This window comes from Aythya ferina (genome assembly GCF_964211825.1).
Source record: "Aythya ferina genome assembly, chromosome: 9".
NCBI lineage: Eukaryota > Metazoa > Chordata > Aves > Anseriformes > Anatidae > Aythya > Aythya ferina.
This window is the reverse complement of record NC_140305.1, coordinates 26,683,383-26,698,159: the sequence shown is the minus strand read 5'-3', so window position 1 is coordinate 26,698,159 and position 14,777 is coordinate 26,683,383. Positions and strand designations below refer to the sequence as shown.

Sequence of the window (14,777 nt, the reverse complement as noted above, 5' to 3'; positions counted from 1 at the left end):
GGACCAACCCAGTGTTTGGGTGGGGAGGAGGCCTGCTACCAGCCGCCCTTAGGTAGGGTGTGTGGAGGGGGGTCTTGAAGTCTTGGCCTAAAATAGGGCAGGTATTCTGGGATAGGAGAAGTTTTAAATGATTTCTTGCTCTTTGCAGCCTGAAAAGTCAAGAAATACAGCATTTCTCTGATCATAAAGCAATGCAACCGATTGCTTAGGAGTTACAAACGAGGATGACAGTCTTTGCAGCAATTAAATGGGTGACAGCACCTCCCCCCCTTTTTTTGGTTTGTTATCAAAGTCTGTAGACTTTGCCAATGTGCTTATTTGGACAATCAAGACCTTTCTGAAGTCTGGTATTTGTAGCTCTGTTTTTTGGCATAAAGGGATCTGAAATTGAGTGGTTTTAAACTGAAACCCAAAACCAACCAAACTCCAGTATAAATTAATTTAAAGATAACATTCTAGAAAATGTTTTCTCAATGCTTGTTTTAATTATGACAAGCAGAACGAAACCATACATTATTTTAATTGCACCGTCTAAAAACATGCCGTGAGTTGCGTCAGTGACTGAAATAGGTTGCAGTTTATTGATTGTGCAAGTATGGATCTTCATCTGTAACTGTAAATTAAGATTGTGTGCAGTCAGCAGTGCAACATCTTCAGTATGCTTAATATGAAATATCCTGTAAGAAATAACTTTGTAAATTACTCACTACGTTTCTTTAAAAGTATCTAATTGAAAAATGTAAACAAAAGCCAAGATGAAATATGTTATGAACACACAAAAAAAATGATTTTATTAGTGTATTTATCTGTCTACATGATTGTAAAATATTTTTTGTAAAAGTTTAAAGCAAATATGCTTTAAACTTTTAAATGCTACAGTAAATTCACACTGTCAGCAAATAAGTTCTAAGTTAGTTGCTAATGTGACTTATTTAAATCTTGATTTAATTTTTACATAGAAACAAAATTTTCTATTCACATGGTAGCTTTTAAAATGGTGTAACCATATGTGTATTTATACAAGCACACACATTTTTATATATATATATGTACATACATATAGAAATGTGACACAGACACAAGATGTTCTTACAGTTTAGGATTCTTATTTTTACTTAGTTTAAAAATGGGACGTCGCTCCTCGGACACGGAAGAAGAGAACAGAAGCAGAAGGAAAAAGAAACACCGCAGGCGTTCATCTTCAAGTAGCTCCTCAGACAGCAGAACGTACAGCCGTAAAAAATCTGGAAGGAAATCGAGGTCAAGGTCGCGGTCTCGGGATCTCCAGTCTCGCTCACATTCTTATGACAAAAGGTGCGTTTGCAGTAATTTACTGGCTGTTGCAGTTGTTTACAAATCGAGCTCTTTCATATTATGGTGCAAAGCTCGAAGTGTTTGAATCCCATGTGTGGTCAATTCCAGTTTAGAATTGTATAGCAAAGTTTGCTCAGAGCCTCGAACAACGACAAAAGCCCAAAACAAAAAACAACAACAACAAACCACAAACACCATATATATGCAGATCCAAAGGTAAATTTATTAATTTAAAAACACAAAATAAACAAACCAAATTCTTCCTTTCTTCTCCTTCTAATGAATTTGAAATCTCTTTTTGGGAAGATAATGGCTCATACGTTAATGTCAGTTTGGAAAGTAATTCCATTTACAAGTTACAGACTATTTTGTGTTAATTGTTTTCTGTTGCCAAAGCCAAGGAGGGCTTCCCAGACAGCAAGGCAGACTTCCTCAATGGGAATTGTTATGGTAATTTTACAGTGGGTGTGTAACTTTGCTGTAAAAGCTAGTTTTCACCATCAGTATTTTTTTTTTAGGGTCCAGAATAGTCAGCCAGGTGTTGAGAACACAGATTGTGTGGCTGTATCTACCAGATTTTTCTCGACACCTTGTTTCCTTCCTCACAGAGGCCCCTTTTAGCACCTGATCTTTTTAGATAGCCAGTTTGTCTCTCTCTGGCTTAAGGTGAGCCTGGAGTCAAACTGGGCAGGTGGTGGCCAATTCATGAATAGGTGGAGCTGGAAGATACTCATCTTGTCTAGCTGCACTGGAAATATCTTAGGAGCTGCTCCTGGGCAGCCTTTCTGTAGCTGGTAGAAGTGTTTCGGTGAGTTGGCTGCTTCTGGGGGGGTTCTTGTTTGTTCATTTCCATCCCTGCTTTCTTCTGTTCCTGCTTAGCATCTACATACAGCCCTTAGGGGACACAGCGAGATGACATGGGCTCCGATGCCAACAATGTGCTGATGACATGCAGCTTTATGAATCTCTTTAGTCCAGTGCAGGCATGGCTATCTCGCAGATAAAAACAGAGCTTGAAGGGAGATTAGAGTCTGGACGAAGACCAGTTGACTTAAATTGAATCCAGAAAAGACGAAAGTGTCTGCTTTTAGGATCTGGCTGGCACCTCTGCTTTGCCCTCAGTTTAGGACATTTGCTCCTGGCAGTGATGTCACTGTAACACGCTGGTGTCCTGCTGGATTTATCCCTGACCCTTAAGAATATAAACCAGCAGTCTCCAAGATGACTTTTCCTCATCTTTGTTTAGCAGGAACACTAGCATTTAGCATTCCTTTTTCAGATCAAGACCTAGTTAACCTCAAAATCCTTACCAGTCCACTTGACTGCAGCACTTGTTGTATGTAATACACCCTTTTCCTTACGGAAGATAATATCACGCTGACCAGACCCTGAATTACAGGAATATAGTGTTATTTTTTAATGCTACTTAAGAATCACGGAGCTCAGAAATATGTAGGTTCTTGTAAGGGTTGTAGTTGTTACCTAGTCCGCTGTGAGGGAGTGGAGAGGAGATTTTACAAAAGGTTAAGAGGGAATCCCTCCTGCAGTTTGGGGATTAGTTGGTTTAATTTAGGCATTTATCATGTATTCTTTCACCTTTCTCCTATATATATAATAACTTAATTTGAGTAAATGAAACAGGGAAGTTGAGGGCAGGGAGAGAAGATAGCATTCTGACTCCTGATGGAATTTGAGAGAAAACTTGAATTGAAATAAATTCAATTAGAATAAATTAACGCTGATTATTTGATTACTAATAGCCTTAAGAAGAGGTGAGGGAAAGGTCTGTCTATAACAGAGCAGGGCAAAGATTGCATCTTATGAAAATTGAGAACTTGTTTATATAGAAAAATATGCAAAATATTTTTAGGTGTACATAATTTAACATACATTTTGTGTGTTTGCTTTTTACGTGTGCAGATAGAATGGCTGGAAATAATCGTGTAGAGTAGCAGTGCAGAAGCTGACATTTTGAATTTCATTTTTAGCGGTGGAATTATAGTTCCTTCCATTGAAAAGCAATCCCATACAATGTATTTCTGTGTAAATTCTGCTGAGAATGTAAGTCTAAATGTTTTTTTAACCTTAGATTTGGCAAAGAGTCAATGAGTTCCAACATGCTGGTCATGGGACTAAAATGCATTGAGAGCTGGGTTGTGTTCCTGGCTTAGCCCTTCAAGTGTTGTATGATTTTAGGCATATCAGTTAACTTCTGTTTCTCCTTCTGCCCTCTTTCTGTCCTGGGATATGTATTTTCGAATGTAAGCTCTTTAAGACAGGCATTGCCCAGGTACGTGTGAATTACTTATGAAGCTGCAGTGGTGGTATTTGTTGAGGCTTTTAAGACATCTTGTAATACAAGAAATGGTTTTGCATATACTTGTTTTTTTAAGAAGCACTAGTGTACTAACAGCATGGTTTTGTTTTAGACGCAGACACAGATCAAGCAGTAGCTCTTCGTATGGTTCTAGAAGAAAACGCAGTCGTAGCCGATCAAGAGGCAGAGGCAAATCCTACAGGTCTCAAAGATCGAGATCAAAAAGTAGAACAAGAAGGTAAGATGCTTTTCTGGGAGAAGGAATTACTGTTATTTCTACCATAAAACATTTACTTAAAAACTCCACGTACTTACCAAATGTGTGAATATACTAGAAAAGGTGGTTGCAAGTGGTCTAATTGACGTGCCACTTGAAACTCTTCCTAATTTGAAATCTCTGTGTTGAAATCTCTTTTGATGTACTATGTCTTTAATTTAAGCTGGTAGAACAGTTGGATTTGACAGTAAGTTACATACTTTGCATTTGAGCAAGTGCAAAAAAAAAAATAATTAATAAAGCCACCTTATTTTGGTTTAACTGTAATCATCTGAAGACTTTGCGTGGATTTTGTCTTTTTGATTACTTATTTCTGTAACTTCAGTGCAAAATACTGGCTCAGTGAAGGTGACACCGAACTGTTATTTTCTCATCTGTATTTCTCTTGAAATTGATACCTGTTTATAATTATGCAAATTTACTTAGTATTTAAAGATAAGTGGTGGTGAAAATCTTGATGAATTTTGACAAATTAATATTTTCAATAATAAGCATAATTTAAATCATAGTCTGTTGCGAATTGTATTATTAAAAACTGTTTCATACTTCTGTGATTAACAGAAGCTCGTTTTTTTGTGTATTTTTCTCAATAACTTTAAATAAAGTTTATTCTTGGATATCAGAAATACTGTTAGCATTTCCTATGGAATTTAAGTTCATTATTTAGTATATCAGGCAGATCAAAGCTTGCTTTCTTTGCATCTGTTTACTGATGCAGAGGTTACCTTACTCATCGTCAGGTAGGTAATTTTGTCTGCCTATACCGAGAATTTAGTAAAACGTTATTTTCCTATATCAAACCAGTCGAGCTGTTCCTTCTAAACATTATTGGAAAAACAGTTGTTGAAGGACGTGAGTGTTTCACTTTCTCCTATTTGTATTCTGTCATGACTTATTCACAGCTGTTCATTATAATAGTTGCCTGGACACTTAGCGCTACAGTGCTTTTGTAGTAGCAATTTGGTTATTTAAATGGACTGATTTCTCCTTGCGTGTACTTTTCATCTGAGCTGTGGGCTCTAGCTAAGCTACTGAGCTCTGTGTAGAAATACTGTAAATATCCACTGTTTTTATAACAATTCAGTTTTTAAAACAACGAAACGTTAAAATGTTAAGGTGACAATGAAGGTGTTTTTCAGTCTGTCAGATACTCAGTATGAGGAACTATGATAACCTTTTTTTTTAAAGCTCCTTTATTGTAATAACTGCTAATTGCATTGTTAGACATGGTCTAATATACTAATGGTTGTGTTTGCCAGAAGGTTTACTGATGTTGATTGTCACCACAATGTATGGAAATTATGCAGTTAAAAAACTTGAAATAAATTGCAGCCAGGTTTTTAATTTTGTGCCGGGGAATACTGTGCACAAATATTTTCTATATAAAATACACTGGCTTTTCAGTGCTACAGCTATGAAATACAGTTGCAGGTCAGTTTATATTGCAATTCACAGACGTGGATCTTTACGGAAGATATTCATAAATAACATCCTAAATTATAAAAGAAGACTTTCTGAGCATGTTAAAATCAGAAAACTAAAAGCAAAGGGTCACACAAAATCCTTTACTGTTATTTTTTTTCACGTCTGCTCTCTGTTGTGATGTTACGCTGTGAAGCCACGCTTAATCTTGCTTCTGGAGAAGAGGTAAATGAGTTGCAGAAAGCTGCTGCTGGAGGCCTGTGTTCTCCCTGCTTGTTAGCATGGAGGCCGTTGCAGCAGCGCTGAATGCTTCCTTTCCTTCCTAACTCAAAATCTGTCTTGTGCATTTGACTGAAGGTATGAACAGATCTCTGAAGGGGCCTGACTGAGTACCTTACGATTCCTCAGGCTGTAAAAGAGATTGTGGGGGACAGAGGGAATATGATGGAGGGGTATAAAAAATGAATGATGTGGAAAGATGATTAAGAAATGAGTGTTTCCTGTCTGCTGCAATGTAAGACCCAGGGCAAGCATCGAGTGAAGGAAGTCTGTTGGTTCTTACATATCCCGTAATTGAGATGTGGAAGCCCTTGCTGTTGGTTATTGTGGATACCCAAAATTTAATTGGGTTAATAAAGAAATCAGGCAAGAAAAACCCATCCAAAGCTGTTAAAGGTGAAGAGACAGTATTTGCCTTGGGAACTGTACGCAGCGTTGTGATGAAGTGATTGTGGATTTTATATGAATTTGGCACCTGTCATTCATCAAATTTTTTTTGCTTAGGGTGGGGCAGCTTATTTTCATGTGTAACTTTAAAAGGTAAGTACTGAAGAAAACATATGTAAAGTAGCTAATAAAATGATTAGAAGTGGCTCATCCATCTTCTGTTAGTGTAGTAAAAAGCATGTCACCCACTGAAGTGTTCAGCAGTAGAGTGAAGATCTCTACGCTGCTCTTGTTTGTGCTGTTACTGTTGTACTTTCCAAGTACCGCCTGTAGGACTTGAGCAACTGTGAGTTTTCCAATGCAAATGGGACTGAAACTAGAAAACTAGTTTCATGGTGGAAGTTAAGATCCTTTACGTGGTATCTGTAAATCACTGGGTTTGGTTTTGGTGCAAGCCATGCAGATAGTGCAACCTCTGCATCTCATAATAATGCCTCTTCTCCCTGCAGTCCTCCATCAAATTAAGAGAGTTTGTTTTTCAAGGTGCTAAGCATGTTTGTGGCTGTAAAGCAATTTTTTAAATGCTTCAGTAGCATAAATATTTCATTTGGATGAAATACTGAAATATCCAGCTTTAATCTGAAAAGCTAGACTTTTTCTAGTGACATGTAAAAATATTTTGAGCTTTTGGTAATCTAAAGTGATTTTTTTGTACTTTATTTTAGAAGATGAGAAAACTTGTGTGTATTATAACTGTTTTAGATGCATTTTTTTTTAGAGCCAAAAAAGTGGGGCTTCCTAGTAATGCTATAAATTTGAAGCTGTCCTACAGCAAGATAGTACAATGCAAATATGACTTAATAAGATCACAAACTGAATTTCAGCAAAACAACCAAGATTTACATTAAATTAGGAATTTTAAAACCGATTTAGTTTGTTTTACTGAGCATTTGCTTAATAACATTTTGCCTTCTTGCAATCTTTTTAAAGACAATAATTCGTCTGTGAAATGCAGGCACATCCTCAGTAGAAAAATTGAAAGCAACAGCTCACTTTCTGAAACCACACATATAGTGATATAAAGAAATATTTCAGCTCTACGAAATTTAATAAATCATCCCATTTCCTAATTTGATCATATTAGATGCTGATGTGGAAGAAGCATTTCAAATACCATCTCCTCATTAATATACATCAGTCTGGGGAATAGAATGGAATACTTTATGCAGAGATGTCACAGTTACTGTTTCTTAGTTTACTAAGTGGAACAGGTTGATGTGATACTGGGTGCTATTTGTCAATGTCTTGCTAAAATGGTTTGGGTCGAGTTATGGAGTCCAGAAAGACGGCGGCTGATAAATCAAAAGTGGATTGAGTGGACAGGAGGCAGTGATTGATACTGTGACAGGATATGAAGAAAGGAATCTTGATACAAGCATGCATGATATTGAATATGAGAAGGAAAATGGCCCTGGAGTATGGATATTATTCAAGGAAATGAGAATAATAATATCATCTTGAAATTATTGCTGGGTGAAGATTAGGATAGTTCTTATTAGAATATTATGCTTCTCTGGAATGGAGAAACTCAGGTTCCACGTAATTTGTATGTAACTGGGGTCTTGTTAATATTTTCTGAGTTTTCACTGCAATTGTTCTGCAAGTTAATTATGGATGGAAAATACTTATTTTACATCACAGCTCCTGACTTCAATCTTTTAATTCACGTAGCTTGAAATAGAATTAACCAAAAGATGTTAACCTTTATTCCTTGATTTCATACAATTCTGTGATTATAGAGTATTTCCCTGTAATTGCCTTTAAATATGCAAGTTTGTTTTTTATTGTCTGCCAAGTGCTTTTGGCTTTCCCTGTTATGTTAAACTGAAACCTGCTGTCTTGAAATATCTTTAACAGTTCAACTTAGGGTGTTACAGTAAGTTAGTACATCTATAGATAATCTTAGAAGAGGAAACAGAGCACGTAAGGCAGTCCTGTTTGTAAAATTGATGCATTTGGACAGTCAGTGAAGGAAGTGTCTGATCAGTGGCTGTTTTGTGTTGGTGGGGGTGGGAACACGGTTATGTTACGTGAGATTTCCTTAGCTTTCTTCTAGTCTAATTGATTTAATTTTGAAATAAGTGCAGCTTGTTGCTGCCGAGTGGCAGGGCGACCTATTGTGTATGGATGGCTTTGGGACAGAGTTGGGTTTTGGTAACAAAAAGCAGATTGTTGATGGAAGTTGCCATTATCCTAGCAATGGAAACCAGAATTATCTTACATCCATCCCTCACAGCTCACCAGAATTACTCAGTTTTAGTACTCACCATTTGCACTATTTAGTGTGGCAGTATGAATGTGCTGAGTTCTTCCAAATAAAGCCTATCAGAGCTTACAGCTGATAACAGAGGTTGGATCAAGACATAATCTTTACTAACGTGCATAAATTATGAGTTTGAGGGGATAGTCTCCATTATGAACAACTTTGGCAAGAGTTTTCTGCTAACTGCATCAGCCTGAAAAGATGATAAAGGTTCTTAGGAGAGAGGGAGATGAAAGGGATATATGTTTGGAGGTAGGCATTAATGTCAGCAGCAACGTGTGGCAGAAGGGATAATGACAGACAAAGCAAAATTGCGAGGGGTCTCGCAGATCAGGCTGAGCTGATGGAGGTACAGGAAGAAGTAGGGGAGAGTTTAATTAGAAAAAAAAAAAAAAAAGGATGGAATGGCTCGAGTAGTGTTCAAAAAGCATCACATACATAAGATGAATTGCAGTTGCGTGAGCCTGGAATCTTGATTCTGTGATTGAGTGTTGTGAAGCAAGACTAAATTTCAGAATGCCACAGGTGTGGGGATTAAAGCCGAGGCTGGTTTCAAAGAGCAGTGCCTTGCTCAGGGCTTTAAGTGTCCGTGTAGGTGGTGATCGTGGTTCTGGGGAAGAGGGGAGTTGTAGGGAAGAAAGTGAAAGTTTTCTGAACTGACCAACCTACAGACATCAGACAGTGAGAGCTACTGGCTGGATGGAAGGGGTTGGAAGGAATTTGAAAGTAATGGTTTTGAGTAACAAAAGCAGCAGTGAGATGACAGCGAGGGAAGGGAGAGGGTACAAACATGACTCTTCCTGAGCATCTGCTGTAAAAACCAAGGAATAAGGACAAGACAGCTGCGAAAAACAAGGTTGGGCACAAATTGTCAGACGGTGTTGAAAAGCTGTCTTAATCTATTGAAAGGCTTTTTCAACATGACCGTCTTTGGAAACAGATCCAAGAATTTTCCACAGAGGAGCAGATAAAAGTCCTATAAGAAATCAAGGAATGCTATTTAATCAGAGTATTTCTTTTGAAATGTTTCATGGCCTGCTAATAACTACTGGAGTTACTATTTTTTTACTGTTTTGATCTGCCTGGGATATTTATTTCCTTCTCTCCTTGCTACACAGATTTTACACTGTCATGCAACTGGCTGCACAGACCCAAGTAATCATGTAAGGGATGAGAGCGAACATTACGTGTTTGTCTCTTCTCTTAGCGTTGGGAAGTTTGGGCTCATCAGTTCGTTCCAACAGAATGTGTGTTTAATTCACAAAGGTAGCATTTATTGCATTAAACTTCAAACAAAGACTTGGGGAAGAGAAGAACTGGTGGAATCAGGTTGGGTTTGTTCATGTGATCTTAGTTTTTTTGTGGATGGTAATAGCAGATGATGTTTCTTCTTTTTTTCCAGCAGTAAATCATCACCCGCAGCTTTTATTTGGGGTCTTGCTGCATTGCAGGTTATTTCACCAATAGTCTCTAAAAATAGCTATTTTCAGATATAATAAGTGTGCTTTTTTTAAAGAAATTCTAACAATTTGTCTACATGAATGTAGTGGAAAAACACAGAGGTGAAGCAGTAGCATTGCAGATATCCTAGAGCAATGACCCACCAATGAGTACATTACCAGGATCTAATTGACCGCTTTGGGAAATTAAACTTCATAAGGCAACGCCAGGGGCTCTTAAGTTATCAATAAGGCCGGCTAGCTGCTAGTGACAGTTGCTTTGATGCCTTTCATTGGCATATAAGAAAAAATATATATCCTTAAAAGATATGAATGCATGTCTGCTCTTCATTTAGAGCGAACTACTGAGTCTAATTGCATGCAAACTTTTTCTAAAGCAGTCCAGGTGTTACGCGCATAGGATGTGTTTTAAATGTAGCTTCTTATTTTTCTCAAACCTTTTATTCCTCCCTTTGGGAAAGGGTGTACTTGTGGCGCTTTTTTAAATTTTTTATTAGAGGTTGGTGGAGGCTATGGTTCAGTTTTCTGTGTGGGAAAAGGTACTCAAGAAAGATGAGAATAATTTGATCCCCCTTAGTGGAGAATTGCCTTAATTATTTTGATGTGTCTGTATCCCAAACTATTACGTATTTTTACTTTTTTTAATCCTCTCTTCCTCCATTTCCAAAGCTCTGGCCGTGAAATAGAATCTATTAGTTTTTTTTTTGCTGCAGAGATCGTGTTTCCAGAGGCAGCTATGCAAATTAACACGGAGCAGATGTCTTAAAGATGCACTGGTAATACAAGACCGTCACTGTCTGCTGTGGTAAATCGGGTCTGCGCCCAGCCTTAGTTTCTAGAAGGCGGTTACCGACATGTGGCACGTGAAGTTTGTAGAGGTTAGGGGAAGCAGTTTGCTCTGTACTTGATTCCTGTCTTTCTAATCCAGCATAGGAGCCACAGTACCTAGCTGAAAAAGATACAGGTGAAATGCATCTCTTTCTACAGAGAGTGGTTCACTGCCTCTCTTGCACGGGACTCGTCAGAACGTTATTCCTGGTAGGATTTTGACTCTGTAGCAGCAGAGTGCAGAAGGTGTCAGCGCTTCCTAACCCAAAAATTCACCCTGAGTTTTGCTGAATGTATCCAAGTCAACCTTGCTGCAGCTGCCTGTGCCAGGGGTGAGATTACAGGTACAGCCTTCACGTAGCATCCCTGTTCGGGATGGCTTTAGTGATGGATTCCTGCTTCTTCCACAGATTCCTTACCACATTTACTTTACCTGTTAATTGGTTGCAGTGGTCCTGCCCGGTTATTTTTGTACCTTGCTCTTCTGGTACTCTTCCAGTTCCACGTGAGGCAGCTGTAACGGGGTTGTTGGTCTGTAGCCAGCCACCTCGGATCAGGGCTCAGCAGCTCTGAAGTGTGCTGCACTGCCTGATGCTGCGCTTTCCTTCAAACCTGAAGTTAAATATGTTGCTAGAAACGTATCAAGCCCTGGGAGAAATTAATTACCAAAGAGATAGGATGATGTTTGTCTGTAACATCTTGCTTCTGTTGCTGGAGGCTGCTTGGGAGCTTCCTGGGAGCTGGGACCTGGGGAACAGTGCCCTACTCAGGCACATTATGGTTCTTTGCTCCTGGCTGTGCTGTGTGCCCTTCATGGTCCCTCTGTGTCAGAGATGGTGGTTGCTGACTTGCTCTAACATTTGTTTTTGTGTTTGTCTATTTTTCCTGAGCTAATCACTGTTCTGAATAAATTTACGTACATGTCCTGGAATCCTTCAGTTCCTGCTTGTGTCAGGTGTGGGCTGAAGTGCTCTGCACGCAGCAAACAGGACAGCAGCTGCCGCACACTGCTCTCGATGCCTCTGTAGGAGTAAATCCTATCCTACAAAAATCAACTGTACTTCAAGATCCAAATAGGCAGCTGCCTGATCCTTGTTGGTATTCTGACCAAAGAGTGGTTTGCGGGTGAGTTTCATGCCAGGTTCAGGTGATTTAAGCTGGGCTACTGTCACATATTCCTGGCTGTCCCTTCATCTTTTAGGACGTCGTCCTCTCCCACATCTCTGCAGGGAGGGAGTTCGGGGGTAGATCTGTCTGAAAGCTCTCTCGTGGAGCAGGGTGCAAGGAGCAAGAGAGCAGGGGGAGAGATGCCTCCACGTGGAGGATGTTGGCTGGGGACAAAAGGGTCGGGCTTGGGGCATTCCAGCTGCAATCAGGTGAGAGACCCATTAACATGGGTCTGTGGCTGGGAAACTTTGGCTCTTTCAAAGTCAGTACCAAAGCTGCACTTGACTTCAGTGATTCCAGATTTTCAATTCAGGTGTAACATTGCAGGGGAAAAAAAAAAAAAAAAAAGGCAAGAAAAGAAAAAGCATAGTGTTAACTTCAGGCATTTGTAGAGCCTTTGTCTTTTTACCGTCAAAGTAGGGCTTAAGCAATTACCTGAGCAAAATATTCTATTTAGGTTAAATATGCAATCACAAAAGGAAAAGACGAGGAAACATCAGTTTGTTTTTTTTGCATAGTATAACTGGAGAGAGATGCATTTAAATGTCACGCATATTTTTAAGAATGATTTTTCAAGTATAGGAACAGGTTAAAAAATACTTTAATATCTGTAGCTTAGTACTAAAATATTTGGGATGTACTTTTATATAATTTTTTATTTTGAATCTTTACATTTTCTGCAAGTCCATATATGCGTCCCTCAAAACACTGTGAAACACATGCTTCCAATATCAAATTTCCTCATCCATAAATATTATTTAAAAATATTCTCCAGTTGCGGTTTCCATAGGGTTATATCGACTCCTAGTAAGGCAGACTGAAAAAATCTCATTGCCTTTAAAGCGATGCATTATGCTCAGCTTGAATAACTGATTTTAATTCTTTTTTTTGTAATTCTGTACTGTTGATTTGTATCAAAAATGGAGGCAAGGGCTACTGCATGTTTTTTAATTATGCATATATTGTTAGATATCTATTGTCTTCTATAGTTTATGCTCCTCTTCTGAGGACACATGCAGGGGTAAGCTGAATTGTAATAGAATTTAAATTAATCTGTGGTATAGGACTGAAAATCTGTTAGCAGCCTATATCAAAAAGGTATGCTGAAAGTTTTCCTGTTAAAGCTCTAAGCTTCTTGATTGGAGAATGGGTAAAAAAAAAAAAATCCTTTTCCTATTTTTCTAGCATATAGTCTTCTTGAAGTTCTTCCAAATTAGATTTTAAATGCCAATTAGGAGGTTGAATATACTAAAATAAAAGCAAATACAACCAAAATGGCCTCACCTTATGGCTAGTTAGGCTTTTTCTCTCAAAAGCGGAACCTTTGCTCTGAGCATGGCTTTGAGAAAGATATTCAGCTTAATGAACACATTAATTAGAACCATAACTATTTATAAGATAATTAGAAACGAAGCACGGTAAACTGGGCTTTTCCTGCAATTAATGGAGGATTAATTACTGGAGGTAATGAAGTGGATTTTTAAATGCATTAAGGTGAAGTACAGAGATGTGCAAGGCTTTGTGATAGTTGCATAATTATTCCAGGCTGTTTGAGCATAGCTCATATGAGATCGCTAATAAGCATCATTGCATCATTATGTATGCACTTAAAAAGACTTACCACCAAAATGACTGCCTAATTATTTCTAATTGGCAGGAGTCTGTGTAGTCATTGAGCTGTTTGTAGCCATTTTAAGGTTCATTTAACTATCCTTGGGGCCATGTGATAGATGGAAAAAAGCTTCAACTACACGCTGGCCTTGGCTGGCGCCGTTAATCAATTTTGGTGGGCTTCAGTTTGAAATGCATTTGCTCATGCAGAGGTCAAAACCTGAAGTAGTCCAAGCAAAGTTTTGCTTTTTGAAGCCACTTGACTGTATTCATTAGCAATTAGTAAAATAATTGTGTCTGTCACTATATTTGGATTTCCATATGACTTGGTATTCTTTCATCACTGTCCCTTCTTATAGCATATTAGCTTCACTGGAAACCAAATATTCTTCCAACAGACCCTTTTAGCAACTTCAGTGTAGTGGCATATGTTCCGATATACTACCTTTCTTCATTCATTTGTTAGCTTAAACAGTGCAGTACATTTCAACACAATCATCTAATTTGCTCCCGATTGATTGCTGAGTGAAAGTTTCTACCCAAGGACAACATTTTAGGGCTTTTAAGGGTATCTCTAAGGAATTAGTCATTAAGCATTAAGAGAGGAAGTAAGAAGTAGTCAAATCGAATTCTGACATTTACCAGAGTTTTGTAGTTAGGGGCATCTATTTCCAAGATGTTGACAGCTATGTATATTCAAGGACATCTTCTGGCAGAAGAAACCCTTGTAATAATTGTTCTCGTTTAAAAACTCATTTCTACGTGTATGTTACTACACCGGTCCTGTCAATAATTACATTAGAAACGTTGTGAATATCATTTGGAAATGACCTTTTTGATATGTTATAATTAGTATATAGTTATTTTATCTTACTATGTCAGATTTAATGTGACATCCGATTAAGTAAGCGTCTGTGAAAGTTTTCAATGAGCGCGTTGTCCTGTTAAATGTAATCACAACCATCTGTGGGATGTTGTCAATGTACATAAGCCATGCAGATAGCTTAAGAAAACACTGGTGAGCAAATTGTAGGCTAATAAAATAAAGGTCAGCATTACCATTTTTGTTGCAGAAAATGTGGTTCTAGGAACTTAATATTAAAACAGAACACTAAAAATAATTGTTCTGATTACGGTTAAAATGTAAGATTGAAAATAGTTATTAGTATCTTTAAAAGGCAAAAAAAAAAGTCATTTACTCATGAAGTATTAGTTCAGATGACAGACGAGGTGTTAAAGCAAGGGAATTATGGTAGCATAACTAAAATATAAACTAATCCGTAGAGAAAGCTGCAGAATTCTTTAACATTATTTTAAGTTATTTTAATATTGATGCTTCTGTAATGGCAGTTTTTGTGGAAGGGTCACTTTTGTAAACAAATATTCAAGACA

The 14,777-nt window shown here is 37.9% G+C and overlaps 1 protein-coding gene across 3 annotated transcripts in view; it reads left to right on the top strand.

Annotated features, from left to right (window-relative positions):
* Positions 1–14,777, top strand: part of RSRC1 (arginine and serine rich coiled-coil 1) — a 139,672-nt gene that overhangs the window by 3,406 nt on the left and 121,489 nt on the right. For all 3 annotated transcript variants that reach the window (XM_084530005.1, XM_084530007.1, XM_084530006.1), the window contains exons 2-3: positions 1,120–1,314; positions 3,744–3,869. In XM_084530005.1, the coding sequence (XP_084386131.1) occupies positions 1,127–1,314; positions 3,744–3,869 (314 nt within the window). In that variant the 5' untranslated portion in view covers positions 1,120–1,126. The remainder of the gene's footprint in view (positions 1–1,119; positions 1,315–3,743; positions 3,870–14,777) is intronic.